The sequence below is a fragment of the Poecile atricapillus genome, chromosome 11, assembly GCF_030490865.1.
Source record: "Poecile atricapillus isolate bPoeAtr1 chromosome 11, bPoeAtr1.hap1, whole genome shotgun sequence".
In the NCBI taxonomy this organism is placed as follows: Eukaryota; Metazoa; Chordata; class Aves; order Passeriformes; family Paridae; genus Poecile; species Poecile atricapillus.
This window is the reverse complement of record NC_081259.1, coordinates 13,297,717-13,312,311: the sequence shown is the minus strand read 5'-3', so window position 1 is coordinate 13,312,311 and position 14,595 is coordinate 13,297,717. Positions and strand designations below refer to the sequence as shown.

The following is a 14,595-nucleotide window of genomic DNA, read 5'->3' as shown; positions in this document are numbered from 1 at the left end:
CTGTCAAACTCAGAAAGATGAGTTGCAGTTTTGGCTTGATTAGTTCAGCTCCTGAGCAAAGGAGTGGCAAAGCAGCATATAGTTCACAGTGCAAATTGAAAACAAACTGTGTTAATAATCAGGAAAGGACATTTTCATTCTCATAATGCAGACATCAGCTCTCCCACTGGAATGTTTACGCATGATGTGATTCACAGGAATGAAAATCCAGACCGATCAATTCTGTAGTGCTCTTAAACAATGTCTCCTTCTGGAGGGACCCCTCAGACAAGTAATTGTAGGTAACATTAACGTGAGACTTTTACAGAGGAATGATTCAGTGGATTGTTAGATGCTGAAAATGTGCAGTAGCCTGCAGGTGAATGTCAGCAGTGCTGTTACTCTGGTGAGTATTGCCTTAGAACTGTACATACATCTGAAATACAATTCTCTGGTGTTACGGTTTTTGGAAAGTCAGAAGTTTAGTGCAGCTTTTCCGAAATCTGATCTAGATTTAATCAAGGACAGCCTTTTCTGGTTTTGACTCTTTTACTAAGTAATTTGTGGTGTAACTGTGCAGCTCCCTGGGATGTTTGGAATATACATGCTATGAATAATGAATCCATGCAGGTGTTCTGTAAATTGTCTGAATAGGGTGCTAAACTCAGGAGCCTGTGTGGCTGTGGCTTCAGTACTTTGTACTAGGAAACATCACGTGCCTCTGCTACATTTTCAAAAGAAAACCATGACAATATGAAAACTTCTGAAATTGGTATCAAAATGCTTATGCATGGTGCTGTGCCTGTTACTTGAGATGAAAATGGCAAAGTTGTTAGGTTTTTGGGTCCTGTCCCCCTGGTTGCCTGTAGCAATAGGATGGCAAGGCTGCACACATTGTTTCCTCTTCTGAGGACACAGAGAACTGAACCCTAAAGTTGTTTGGTGTCAAATACTGGTCAGATCCTTTCTGTTCATAATTTTCATTCATGAGCAGGTTTTAGATTAAGTGTTCTGATAGACTCACTTGTTCAGTCATCACAGCTTCAGAGGCAGCCTGGCAGGGAAGGAGCAGCATGTGGGGTGGAGTGCATGGTGCTGGCCTGCCCCACGCTGCAGGTTCTGCAGTGCTGCCCTGGAGCTCTGTGCTGCTGCTGTGGAGCTGGGCTGGCCTGATGGTGGCAGCCCCAGAGCTGCAAACATGACCCAGGCAGGAGCAGCCAGTCCTGCCATGCAGGGCCATGTAAGGTAGCTGCTGGACAGTTAATTTGCCACCTAGGAGTGAGAGTAGTTGTGTTTAAACTGTGCTGTGTAGGTGCAAACTGAAATAGATGCATGCACGTATGAACTTACATGGCTTTAGGTTAATTAAATTTTGTGCAGATTTAGTTTTAAGCAGGTGCAGCTTACACATTTAGACAAGCTTTTGAGTCTGCAAATAAACTAAAGTTTACCTAGTTTGTAGGCTAGGGAAATTCTAACATTTCAAAATTAATCCTTAGGAATTGGAGTAGCATGTTGTAACTCTTCTGAAGATCCTAGTTCAAAACATGCCACACATAGGTTATTTTTTCTACCCCCAGAAGCAGAGGATGGAAAGCTGACGAGTTACACTGCTTTAGCACTCACTGAACTGATCTTTGAGATAGGCAAGAGTCTTCTAGCTACTTGCACCTCTTTATTTGCAGAGACCAGACAACTTCTGTGCTGAGAGTGGGTTGAAGCTGATAAGCAGAGGTGTGTGAGAAGTGGCTCGGTGCAGGTGCGAGGCTGAAGGATGGATGCCAGAAAGAACCTATGGGAGCTGAACAAGGGGAGTCCTCTGAGATGGGAGGTTGTATGGTCACCATCAGGCAGCAGTGCCATGTTCATCCTACATGTGTTCAGCTTTAAATTTTCACCTGATGATAAAGTCAAGGACAGGAGAAGGTTCTGGGATGTGCCAGTGAGCAGCATGGCACAAGTTGGAGACACTTGCCTCTCCTATGGCAGTGAAGCTGTGCCCATCCAGCAGGAAAGAAGTGAGTCAATTCTCTTAGTAGGCAGGTGCTTGGAGAGTGCATGTAGATACTCAGGGCATTACTCAGCACAGAGAAACCTAAGAGGTTGCAAGAATTGCATTCTGTGGAAGTCAGCAGTTCCTCAAGTGGAAAAAAGGGTGCAGAGGAGCTATGTGGTGGGCAGCCATGAGAGAAAAGGGAGCAAGGAGAAGGAGGAACACATGTGTCCAGAAATCAGGGCAGAAGCAGGGATAATAGGACGTTGCAAGCAGCGTTGGGAGGGCTAGAGAAAAGCTGCATTTGTTTGCAAAAAGACAGGCTGATGCCCATGGGGGAGCTGTTCAATGTGGAGGGGAGAGAGGGCATGGGGGAGGAACCAAGAGTGTGCCAGGGAAACCCTGCAGGTTAAGCTGGGCCTCCTCAGTGCAGTGTCTGTGAAAGGCCTAGGGCAGCCTCTGGGTTGCTTCTCTGCTTCCCAGTGTGTGCCAGGCCCAGGGGGCATGGAGGTGACAGTGTGTTGGGAAGGCTGGGGCTCATTTCCAGGCTGACAGTGGGACACCTGCAGCTGTTGACCGTGCAGGTTTTGGGGAGGGAATGGCTGTGTGTGGTGTCTGGGTGCTGGCTTGTTCTGACAGTGTGTGGGGCTCTGCAGGGCAGGGGGGGTCTCATCTCAGGATAAAACCACAGAAGAGCTTGGACAGGACTGGATTGTGGTATTTCAAACCAGATGACAGCCCCTGGGTATCAAATGTATAGGGAAATAAAGAGTTACAACCAGTAGCAGCAAATCTCTCTTAATAGAACATAACTAGGATAGCTGTGGGTCTTGAACATGTTGAAGAAAATAATGGGAAATAAAGAAGAAGAAACACTGTTTTTATTAGCAGGCTGAAATCTGCCATCCAGGCACCTGTGCCAGCACTGGGAAACACGTGTGGTAGGAAAGCCTTGCTGCAGAGCTGCTGACACTGGGAGCTGTTCTGTCGGATTCAGCTGAGCTCTGTGCAGTAAACACAGCCCTGTGCAGATCTCTATGCTTCTGTGTGTGTGTTACATGTAAGCAGAGTGTAGAAAGTGTAGAACTCTTCCTATTTTCTCACATGAATATTGTTTTGCTTTGCCATCAGCTGTCTGTCACCACCATTTCCCAAGGGAAAGGCATCAGAGGACCAGGTCTGTGACCTGTGGCAGGCTGTGATGCACAGCAGGGTGCTGCCTTCCTCCTCCTCCTCTGCTTGTTGGCTCTGCAGGCATGGAAAAGAAACAATTTTATGCACAAGTTTTATAGATGCACTTAATTTCCTGCTTGGTTTTTAAGTGCTGCTGAGGAGTGTCACCCCCTTAGTTTCACTAGGCATCCTTTTTTGGAGCCATGTGGGACAAAGGCTGGAGAAAAATCCTAGTTGGCTTTACAGCGCCTCCAGTTCAAACCCGTAAGTAATAATGTTGTGATGGGGTTTCTGATGACCTCGGCTGAAAATAGCACAGCAGATCTCTTAGCTATCTATAGACTGGATTCTGAAGCAACCAAAGGTTGATTTGTTTATTCATAATTAGTTTTAAACCCAGCAGTTTTCATTGTGGAATACATGAGTTGTTGCAATGGATGATTTGCTTCATAGCCACAAACCTGCATGTCTGATGACTGCTTGCATCTTTCTTCTTTCAGTGGGACATTCCTGAGATGAAATTTCTACTGAAATAATCTTTTTTCATGATGCTTTTTTGAGATTGTAGATTGTTAGTAATAAATACAGGATGCGGCTCCTCTCTAGTCATTATCTTCCCACATCCTGTACAGAGGGCACTGCATCCTTGGAACAGAATCTCCTGCCTGAATGTAACAATATGCACTGATTTTAATTCAGAGCAGTGTTGAAAGAACCAGGGTGAGAGCTGTGTAAAAAGCATTTTCTTTGTCTCTTCTCAGAGTTCATTACAGTAAGTTGTGGCAATACACTGAATTTAAATAAATGTGAAAAAAAAAAAAGCCCTACCCCAGAACTTAAATGACTGTCTTATTGGAATAGAGCACCTGGCAGTGTGTGGTTGTTGCAAGTTCTTCCCAGTTATTTTAAGAATAGTGGAACAAGCCTTTAGCATTGAATACAACTAGATTTCTTCAGAGAGTTGAAAGAGATGTTTATAGACCTACATTTCAGACGTAGGTATTCTGATGTCTGCCGGCTAATTATTTCTTGGCAGTTCATTACAATGGGCTACATTTGAGACTTGGGCATTTCATTAGCAGCCTTATCTTCCTTCTTTGTTCAGCTGTTTGTATAGTTGGCATTATTTATACTCATAAAATGATCATAGTGTCAGAAATGGTGAAGGGATTAAATTTTTATCCTCTGTGAACTATTTTAATTGCATTTATTTTAGTAATAAGTGTTGAAGTCACGCGTTTGACACATTTTAACCTGCATTAACTTCAAGGCATGCTGAACCAGTACCTTTTTCAGCACTGTGATGTAGCATTGCTCCTTCTTATGTCTGATGGAAAACTGGTTTGGCTTATTCTCTCTGGTGAGTGGAAGGAGATGGAGTAGGTTACAGGGAGAATGAAGTAGTTGCAGCTCACTCTTCTTATTGCACTCTTTTATTGGCTTGCTGAGTGAGCATTTGCCTCCTGATTTTGCTGAGAAGGGTGGTTTGCCTGGGATTGAGTAGGAATCTGCCTTCAGACTGAGACAATATTTACTAGTTGGTGAATACTTGCTTTGTATACTTTTTGAGGCCTCCGAGTTGGACACTTCTACATTTCCAGTGGACACTTCTCCATTTTTATACTTTAGGGAAATAGCAATACTTCATGTGCTTTTAGGATGCAATTGTGGTCCCTGTGGCTTTTATATGGAATAAAAATAGATCTGCATTTGAATCCTGAAAGACCTAATTTGTCTCGTACTAAATGTTTTCTGCTCTCTGCCTGTGTTTGAGTTAGGCTCAAGTGCCTGGTGTCTGGGGCATGACACTGGATTCTCCCCAGGGAGGGAGCAGTGCAGGCAGGGACAGAGCCCCTAGGTGGCATCAGAAGCCACCTGATTTTTGGCTGCGGCACTCCCGAGGTGGAGAGGTGAGGATGGGAGGTGGTTCCTGGCCCTGGGGTGCAGGGCCATGTCTGCCTGGGGTGTGCTTTCCTTTCTCAGTGCCCTGTGCTAGAGCTCTTACACATTAGCCCAGCGGTATGGATAGTCGTCATTTTGCTAATTCAAACAGGTTTCAACCTTGTGCAGCTCTGCTTTCTAAATATTTAATTGAAATGCTTTTACAGCCATTTTACTTCTTTATCACTGTGAGCCAAGCCAGACAATGTAACATGGCATATGTTAAGATGTTAATTGAGTAGCGGCACACATAGGCGGCTGTTTCATAATTTTCTCCTTAGATGATCCTTGGCTCCAGTTTAACATTTCTTTGTGCTTCTGAGTGGAAGGTTATATAAAGATATATTTAGAGCTGTTAGTCTAAGAAAGAGAAGCATTAATTCAGTAAGATTAAGAATTAAGGGCTGATTGCTGCAGGCACTGCTGGGACGCAGTGCTTGTCGTGGTAAGGATGTGATAATAGTACCTTTCTGATAGTACCACTTACTGTAATGGGGTTGGTAATCCTTTTATTGAGTGGTTCCTCACAGCATGCAGAGTAAATAGAGATTTTTTTTTAATTTTTTTTTTTAAACGTCACCTGATGTCATCAGTGTTGTGGAATTCAGATTGAATCTTTCCAAAAGGGTTCGTGGTCAGTTTGATAATGACCCTCCCTATTTTAACATGGCTTTCAGAAAGTTGCCTTTGGCAAAACTGTCGATGTTGGTACTTTGTAGTAGAGTCTGACTTGTTTTCCTTGGGAGCTGAAGTGGGTTTTTGCAAGAGACAAAGGGGCAGCAGGACACTGCACAGGAGAAAGAGTTCCTGGGTGCTGTCAACACCCAAATGCCTCCTGTGCCTGGGAGACACATGCCTGGCAATGCTGCCCATGCAGCCCTTGCAGGCTGCCCCTAGGCCCTGGTGTTAAGCAGTTTGACAAAGAACCTGTGGGGATGGTATGGGGGAACAGCTGATACAGTGGGAAATGGAGGCTTTGCAGATCGCAGTAATTTCTGAAAGGCCATGTGGCCAAGACACTCAAACTGCTGTCTTGGGTATCCTTCTCTTGTGGAAGGCTTGTTTTCAGGTGTGAGTTAAATACCAGGGCAGCAGGTCGCCATGCACTGTCAGAGTTGTGTGCGCTGCACGTGAGCCACTCAGAACTTTCCTGTGGCCTGAACAGTCCCTGGTGGGTTTTGGGTTTTGTTTTGCTTTTTCAGTTTTTCCAAAGACAGTTTATTTTATAACTTTGTAAACATTTTCTCAGATGGCTGAGAGAGTAGTTTGCAGGCTGAGGTAAATAACTAGGTAACTGTGCCCTTGGTAACTGCACACTGGGGTTTTCCATTTTAGTTGCAACTTTTTGCTCTGAGTCCTGCATGTTGGGTAATAATGTAACTTAATACACCAGTACTGGAAACTGGGAATCTGCAGAGGGATCCCTGGCTGTCTTGTCAGGAGTTAAGCCCTGCCTTCCTGGTATATGGCTCAGCTATGAGCAGGGATGGAAAGCAGTTTCTTTTCATCAATTGCATTATGGTTTGGCAGAAATAATGTTTTCTGTAGGCTGTCCAGTAAGTGCCAAGCATATGAAACACAGCTATACAGAGGCTGTTTTCAGGAGGATGTTTCAGTTCATGCAAATATTTGCAATCCTGGACCTAATGGGATACAGAGTATCTGTGGCAATTTCACTGAATGCACCAAAGTTTTGATGAAAAAAATCCCTCTGTGCCCACCTCCTCAAACCATTACTAAATTTTGCATGACAAATTGGTGCTCCACTTGTCTGCTTAGTTTGGTTGAACTGAGTCTGTTGTTGACATCCTCCTCCATTTGAGGAATCAGTCCACTGCCAATGCCTGAATGGTGAGAGCCATGTCCTGTGTGACTTTTGGGGCTGGGAGGTCTCCCCTGACTGAGCAGAACAGCGATGTCCTGGAAGTGCTGCTGTCCTGCTTCTGCCAGGGACTCATCCCCAGAGCTTTTGGCAGCATCTGGCAGCATCCTGCTCAGGACAGGAGCTGTGGGGCAGGATGGGTGTTCACAGGGGTGTTCACTGTGCTCACACAGTGCTGGTCACGCTGCTGCCTTTCATAGGGGCTGAATGCTCTCAGCTGCAAAACTGCTGAGGGTTAGTGTCAGTGCAGTGCAGGCTTTGAGAAGGGTCAGGGTTAACCAGGCAGTAGCTGACAAATCCAAGGGCTTTCTTTTATTTCTCCCAGCCACCTCCCTTTTTCTGATCTCACAGACATAAGGCTTCTCTTATCCTTTGTGGTTATATGGCTTCTCCTATTTGTAACATTAAGGAGGTACTTGTACTCAGAGTAACTGAATTCTGCCACTTCTGGTAATACAATAGTCCCATATTGCTCAGTGCAATTCAGCTGCCTCTTCCTGAAAGTAAACTATTGCTTAATTAGAGAGGAAGGTTGGCAGCATCTGGTTCAGTGTCACTTAGAAAAAAAAAATTGCATCTTCTTGCCTTATTCTTCTGCTTTCTTCCCCTCTCTCTTCTTCAGTGCAAAGTAAACTCAGCTGCTCACCTGGAAAGAGAACACGCTCCTCATTCTGCCCATGCCAAGTAAGGTCTGTTCTGAGCAGAAATACATAAGTAGGTCAGGGAAAACAGAAATGCGTACTTTGGCAGAAGATGGAAGAGCAGTTTGAGGAAATACTTTCATGTGATTTCTCCCCATCTCATTCTCCTAAAGATAATTTCAGGAGTTTGTCTTCAGCCTTTAGAAGCTTCAATCACTACAGCCTTTGAAAGTTATCTTCAAGAATCCTTGAAACATTTTGACCCTAAAAGTCAAAAGCTGAGGCTGTTACAGTGGGCCAAAAGCTTTTCTGTTAGGCTTTTTGCTGCAGACCCTGAGCAGCCAACTCATGTTCCCTGGGAAGTTGTAAGGTCTGGGGTTCTCCATGAAACACAGCAGCTTTTGCAGGGAGCTGCCCTGCGCTGCTTCCCCAAGCACAGCCTAAGAAACCTCCTTTTCTCTGCTGTTTACTAATTAGTAGAAGCTGGGTGCAGGTTTTGAGTGGCTGGTGGGTAGGTGACCAGAGATGACTAGATTGATCTGTGCTGGTGGTGTTCAGAGCAGAGTTGACATTTTTTGAGGAACATTGCTGTAAATGCTACAACAGGGTCCCTCTTGAGTCACTCCTTGTGCCTTAACTTTGAAACAGTCAGTAGGATGGTACCCACTGAACAAATGTCTCCTTGTTGGTTGTGATAGTGTCTCTGATTTTTGATTGGAGAGGAGCACCTACAAAGTTTTGATCTAAAATTTTTTGCTCCACGGTTCTTGTGTTGGGTCATTGGGCACAAGTTGGTAAATCCAAAGCAGCTGTAAAAGCAGCCGCATTTGTTGTTGCTCACAAGAGATAGCTACCCCTAGAATCACAAATCTTGTTCTGGGTAAAACTGCGTGAATTGTTTTTTGGATCAAGTAAGTGAACTAGTTTAACTTGAGGGAGACTGTCATCATGAAGAGCTACAAAAGAGAGAGTAACACCAGCTGTGCTTCTAGATGGGGGTAAATCACAATGAGCTTCCAGAAGCAGCTCCAGAAGGAGCTGACTGTGGGCTTTAGGTGCAGTTTCTGAGTTTCCAGTGGGCTTAGGTTCCGAATAGATCCAAATGGTTATTTTCATTGGAAAGAGCATCATTCCTGCTGCTCTCCTGCAGCTACTCCTAGGCTTGCAGCAAAATGTGTGGGTAATGGCCTCCAGATGTTAGAAATGCCTCTGTGTCGGGCCTGGTTGTTGGAATTGCTGGTTGCAGGCACTGTAATTGCAGCAGTAATTAGGGAAGGGATGCATTTGACAGCGACAGAAGCAGACTTACTTGTAAATGAAACTTCAGCTTTTAAAGCATGCATGTCCCTCTAGAGAAGAGAAGGAAGTGGGGCAGAATAAACAAAGGTGGCAAGTGTAACTGGGATGTTTGTCCCTTTGCCACCTTTGTCACTTGTCCTTTTATCTCCTGATGTGATGCAGAAGTGTCCTGCAGTGTCACCAAATGCAGTGTTTCTGTGCAGTGCTCAGGACCATGGGAAGGTCACTCCCAGTACTGTCCCAGTCAAAGGGCTAATTCCTCAGGGTTGCCACTGCTTGACTTTGATGTGGATCACCTCCACTGGAAGGAAAATAAGTATTTTTGTCATTAGGCACAAGCTTTATGAAATGAAGCAACATTAACCTGTGCTCTGGTTAGGAAGAAAGAAACCTCAGTTTACCACTAACAAATTTTAATGATGTCCTCCCAGTATACTCAAGAGTGTGGAGCAGGAGATGGAAAATTAAATAGAGATCACACTTATCCCTGCTGAAGCAGTGGGACCATTGCCTTTTAAAATGTCACAACATCTGCTTGCAGATTGGAGACATGAACTGGCCATCCTTTTTGTGCCACCAGTTGACGAGAATGAAACATAGTGAAGCTGTATTTACTGGCCCTATTATTGCTTCTCTGCTGCAGCTTCTCAGCACTGTTGATCAGTGCTGTAGGAGCAGAGGTCACAACTGGAAGAGCCTGAACTAAATTTAAGTTTACGTTTCCTGACTCAGACTCATATTTGGAGATAAAAGGACAGCTCTAGGGATCTCCTGCCCAGCTGCCTCCTGGCAACTTGCCTCTTTCATTTTGCAGGAAGAAGATGTTAATGCAAATGGACATGCTGATGCTCAGGTTGGCAGAGGGAAGCTGTGCTGGCTGGAGTGTGCTCTCCTGAAAAGCCCAGTGCATGGTGTTGTCTGTAGAGGCTGTATTAGGGCTAAGTTTGCTACGGCTGTACCCTGCATCTCCTTGCATTTTATGCACCCTTTCTGCATAAGCTGTCATGTGAAGCCATACAAGAGGTTTGGGTACAAGAATGGGTACATATGCCCGATTCCTGTTGCCTGCTGCTTTGTAGGAGAAGCTGTTGATCTGTAGCAGCACGGGATTTGTGAGACCTTGCTTGGGGCTGGAGACAGTGGATAGGTGGAGTCCGGGCTGGAGAGGTGCTGCTGGAGCAGCTGTGTCCCCATCAATTTGCTCAGCTTTGGGTCAGATGCACTGGCAACGTGCAGCAGCAGCAGGTTTCTGTGCTTGGTGTCCTTTGACTTTTCTGGTAAGGTTTTTGATGAGTGAGATGATGTGTAGGTTCCCTTCTTCAGTTGCTGCAGTGTATGTGAGCATCTTTCCTAAGGCAAGGCAAAGCTTCCATTTTACCATCCTTTTTAAGAACTCCCTGTTCTTAAAAATCCCCAGCAGCTCTGCTTTACTGTCTCCTTGGTGTTCCTGTCTACCCACCTGATGGCTTTTCCTACACAAAGTCAGCTGAAGTGGATGTCTGCTGATGGATCTGCTTCAGTGAACTTGTAAAATATTCTTACCTGTTGAAATCTTTAATTGTGTTCTGTCACTATAACCTGAGCAGTTTATGTATGGGAAGGGGCATCAGTGTCAGCAGCCTCTACAAAACAGATTTTTAGATTGTCTTGTTTCAAAGTAGAAGTAGTGTAACAAGCAGGGCAACCAAACTCCTGCCTCTGGGCATCTGATGGAACAGAAGATGCTGGTTCCTATCACCACCAGACACTAGAGCTGTTTGTTTTGCTTGTTTCTTACTTACAATTTTAGTAGATCTATCAGCTGCCTGACTTGGTCTAGCTTTGTATTTGATAGCATCCTACAAAAGTAAAGAAACTTCCATGAGATGTTTTGTTGTGTGAGGAGATTGAATTACCTTTTATTTTACAAGGAAAATAATTGCTCTCTGAACTCAGAAAATGATAGTGTGATGCTTGTTCAGTAGGTGTTCAGACTGGGGTTTTCTGTATGGGAAACCACCTTCTCTTCAGAGCAGTGATAAAATGCCTTCAACTAATGCTGTCAGACAAAACATGTGAAGTATAGCACCCTTAAGAAACACAAAAGCTGCTCATGGGTGTGTTTATAGGAAGTATAATAAGTTCCATACTGTTTGCCTGCCTTGGCACATGCACTGAGGTCATTCCTGGCATATTTCAACTGAGTCCCCACCCATTGTCGTATTAATATGCTAGCTGGGAGGTAGAGAGACTAACTTGGAAAACTCCAGAGTTGCCAGTGGAATAAGAGCTGTGTGCCTTGTAGCTGCTCTTTGGAAGGCTAGAAATACATGCTTTAAAGTGGTGGGATTTACTGAGGCATGGGGAGAGGGGGATGGTTAATTGTGTTTACAGATAAACAAGTCAAATGCATTTGAGTTGTGTAAGAGCTACAATAAAAGTAGTGACATCCATCCTGGCTGCATTGTATCTTGGGATAATAGTTGCAATGGTATTTCACTAAAAAAATACAGTTGTTATGTAAAAGAACAGAGCAGCAAGAATTCTAACAAGCAGTTAAGTTTGGGTGACTTTCTACAGAAAAATAGTTGAGTATTATTCCATAGACTAGCAAGATATTTCAGAGAAGATCTGAAGCCTGTAGTGCAGTGATAGAAATTCTAATATGCAATGTTTTCATCATTGATTTTAGACTAATTCAGTATTTCTCTTCTCTCTTTTTTTCCCTCACATCTAGCAAAACTGTACAATCTAAAGTGGACTGCATTTTGGTAAGTACAACTCCAGAATGCTTTTCAATATTTAACGAGCTGCGAGACCAAAATAGATGGCTCTGGAGACTGACAACTATTATGAAGGCTTTCATTAGCAGTACTTCAAGGTACTACCACTAAATGTGATCAAAATTAGTTACCATCTCAGGTACCTTCCCAGAAATGTGCAGCACTACAGGTCCTGTTAGCTCTGCTGTGCTGCGAACACAGCAGAGAGATCATTTTTTGAAGCAGGAAAGGCTCTTGAATTGCAAAAATATCATCTTCATTTGTGCATTAAAATAACAGGATCTAGGCAGTGATAAGAGATTCTTTTTAGGAAGCACTAGTTCAGAAAGAGGTTTATTTGTTTTTAGTAGTGAGCGGGTTGTGAGTTTTTTTTAAATCAGAGTCTTGAGCTCATAAATCTTAGGACTGGAAGGGATTGCTTATCCTGACTTTCTACCTTCAGCACTTCATCCAGAAGTACCAGTGGATAAGATAAAAAGGTGTCATAGACAACCATCTGGATACTATCAAATAGTATGGCTGAGCTAACAAAGAGTACTCCTCAAAGTCACATTATCAAAATCTGATTCAGGTGATACTGAATTGTCCTGCCTTAAAATGTCTTAATTTATTGTTTTATAAGATTTGAAGCTGTATTGTGTTGCAAACAAACTTTGGACCCCATTTAACCTCTATTTAAAAGTTCTTGGGTGCACTTAATGGGAATAGGGATGCAGAATGTAATTTTTGTCCCCTTTATTCCTTATTGACATTTGTGAACACCAAGCAGCTGCCCTAAGATCTTAACTGTTTTGCATATAAGTCTTCAGTGGTAAAAGGACAGATTGCAAAACTGGTTTTGTAAAACTCTTTTTCAACACCAGGTATTTCTGTACAAAATAATGGGAGTTGGGGTAGGTGTTTCTGAGTAGCATTGGAGAGGGAGTAAATAAGTAGGAGGTTAAGCAGTCATCTGCTTTTGGCAATCTGTTTTAAGAAAATGGAATTACACTAGGACTATTTTTGCATTAAATTCTGCAGATTTATGGACTTTGTGTACTGATGCAGGGATTATCAGTTTGTACGAGGGTATTGGGTAGGTCTTATCCATTGGATTGACAGAGAAGTCTTGGACACAAAGCAGTCTCCATGGCTTGACTTGGAACAGAGCAGCAGTGTCCTGATGGTCTAATTTTCTGTTCCAGATGCCTCCTTGTCTGTCCTGCTGATGAGTTCAGAGGAGTCGTGTCAACAGTGGAAAAGCCACTCTAGGTTAGCAAAGGTAGATCTAATTCAGGTAGTTAAAAAAAGAAAAATCCAAGATCAGAATAGTTTGAGGAAATCAAAATTTAGCTGAATTCTGGCAAAATGGTTTCTGTGGTTTTAGGTGCTTTGGAAAGCTGTGAGCTGCAAGACAGAATGTAAAAGCATGTTGAACTGAAAGTCTGTGCCTATGTAGCTCTGAATCCCTCCTTCAGCAGCACCAGTCACAGCCCCCGTGTGCAGAGCCACACAGAAATGTTCGTAGGCTGCCAAGTTCAACGCAGTTCAGCAGGGAGAGAAATAGGAAGAAACAGAGGTGATGGCAATATGTTGTGTTGATGTTGTGGAGGTGGCTCATAGCAGAGGGCTGTGGAAAGCAGCCAGTGTAAGGGCACTGAGAATGCAACTGCTCATACAAGAGTCCAGAGTCATCTCTTCAACTTGTTACACTGCACCACTCACATTCCAACATACTGTCAGTTTCTGGGAGATCATAAGAAAATCATTGTATACTGTGCAATCCAAAAACGATAATTAGCAAGAATTGTGGTGTAAACAGTCATTAAAAATTCATTATAACATCTTTTTAACTGTAGTAAACATGTCTAGCAGTAGATTCTCTTATGACTTCGCTTGTTATATTTGTAGCCACATACTAAGTGAACTTTTGAACCCAGTTTTTGAAATGGTTTGCTCCATATAATCACTCAGCAAGAAGGCCAAGGTTTCTTTCCTTAGTCCTCTGCAAAGAAGTCAGTGCTGGTGAGAGAGTGCTGGATCGATGGCCGTGGAAAGCAGAGCTGCTGGTGGTGTGGGGTGTGCTGAGGCAGCGTCTGTCGGTCCTGTGGCAGCAAAGGTGCCACTCGTGTCTTGGCCCTACAGGAGACCGACAGAAGCTCCACAAAGCCTTGGCACCTGTGCTTGGGCACTGTCACAACAAAGCTGCCATATGTTTTTAGGGCTTGTTTGGAATATTTAGCACCTGAAATATGGTCCTGCTTCTGCTCAGATAAGGTATATCAAATGTATTTATTATCTGCTTTCTAGAATAAAAGGGTGTTTTTAGTATTAGTTATTTTCTGTCCTGGTGATATTTCCAACAAACCATCTCACCTAGAGTAACTTACTTAATCTTTGCTTTTTGTTTCTCTGTTCATAGAGTAGGGAGATGATTGCTTGACTACTTTGCTGTTTTTAGTTCTAGTTGTTAAATAATAAATGTTTGTTCTGCTGAAGTATGACAGATTTTAGGGCCTTTCTGCCAGTAGGTGCAGGTTACATTGTGCTTGGCACAGCCTTTTTCACTTTGATTAGAGTGTAGTTGTCTATAAATACTCAAAATGTGGAAAGAAATATTAACAGCAGTCCGTGCTCTCTAAAACAGTAGTCTTGCATAAAGCTTGCAGAGTGCCCCTGGCCTTCAGCTCCTCTTACCCAAACTCCAGGGCAGAAATAACCTGTAATTCTGCTTTCATTGTGGAAATTTGAAATAGTTCAAATTTGAGTGACATTTGCACTGTGTACATTACAGAAGTAGCAGCTCTTCCAATTGTTCCTTAGTATATTCTTCTATCTTATTTAAAGTTTGGCCTGACTAGGTAAATGATGCAGAAAAAGCATGGGTTTTTTGCTTGGAGTTTTCCTCTGGTAATCCCTTTTGACAGCTTTGAAATGGAGCTTGAC

General features: G+C 43.5%; 1 protein-coding gene across 1 annotated transcript in view; it reads left to right on the top strand.

Annotated features, from left to right (window-relative positions):
• The window catches only part of RFX7 (regulatory factor X7), a 49,672-nt gene that overhangs the window by 10,517 nt on the left and 24,560 nt on the right, over positions 1–14,595 (top strand). Inside the window, exon 2 of the mRNA XM_058846922.1 lies at positions 11,625–11,658. Within this exon, the coding sequence (XP_058702905.1) occupies positions 11,625–11,658 (34 nt within the window). The remainder of the gene's footprint in view (positions 1–11,624; positions 11,659–14,595) is intronic.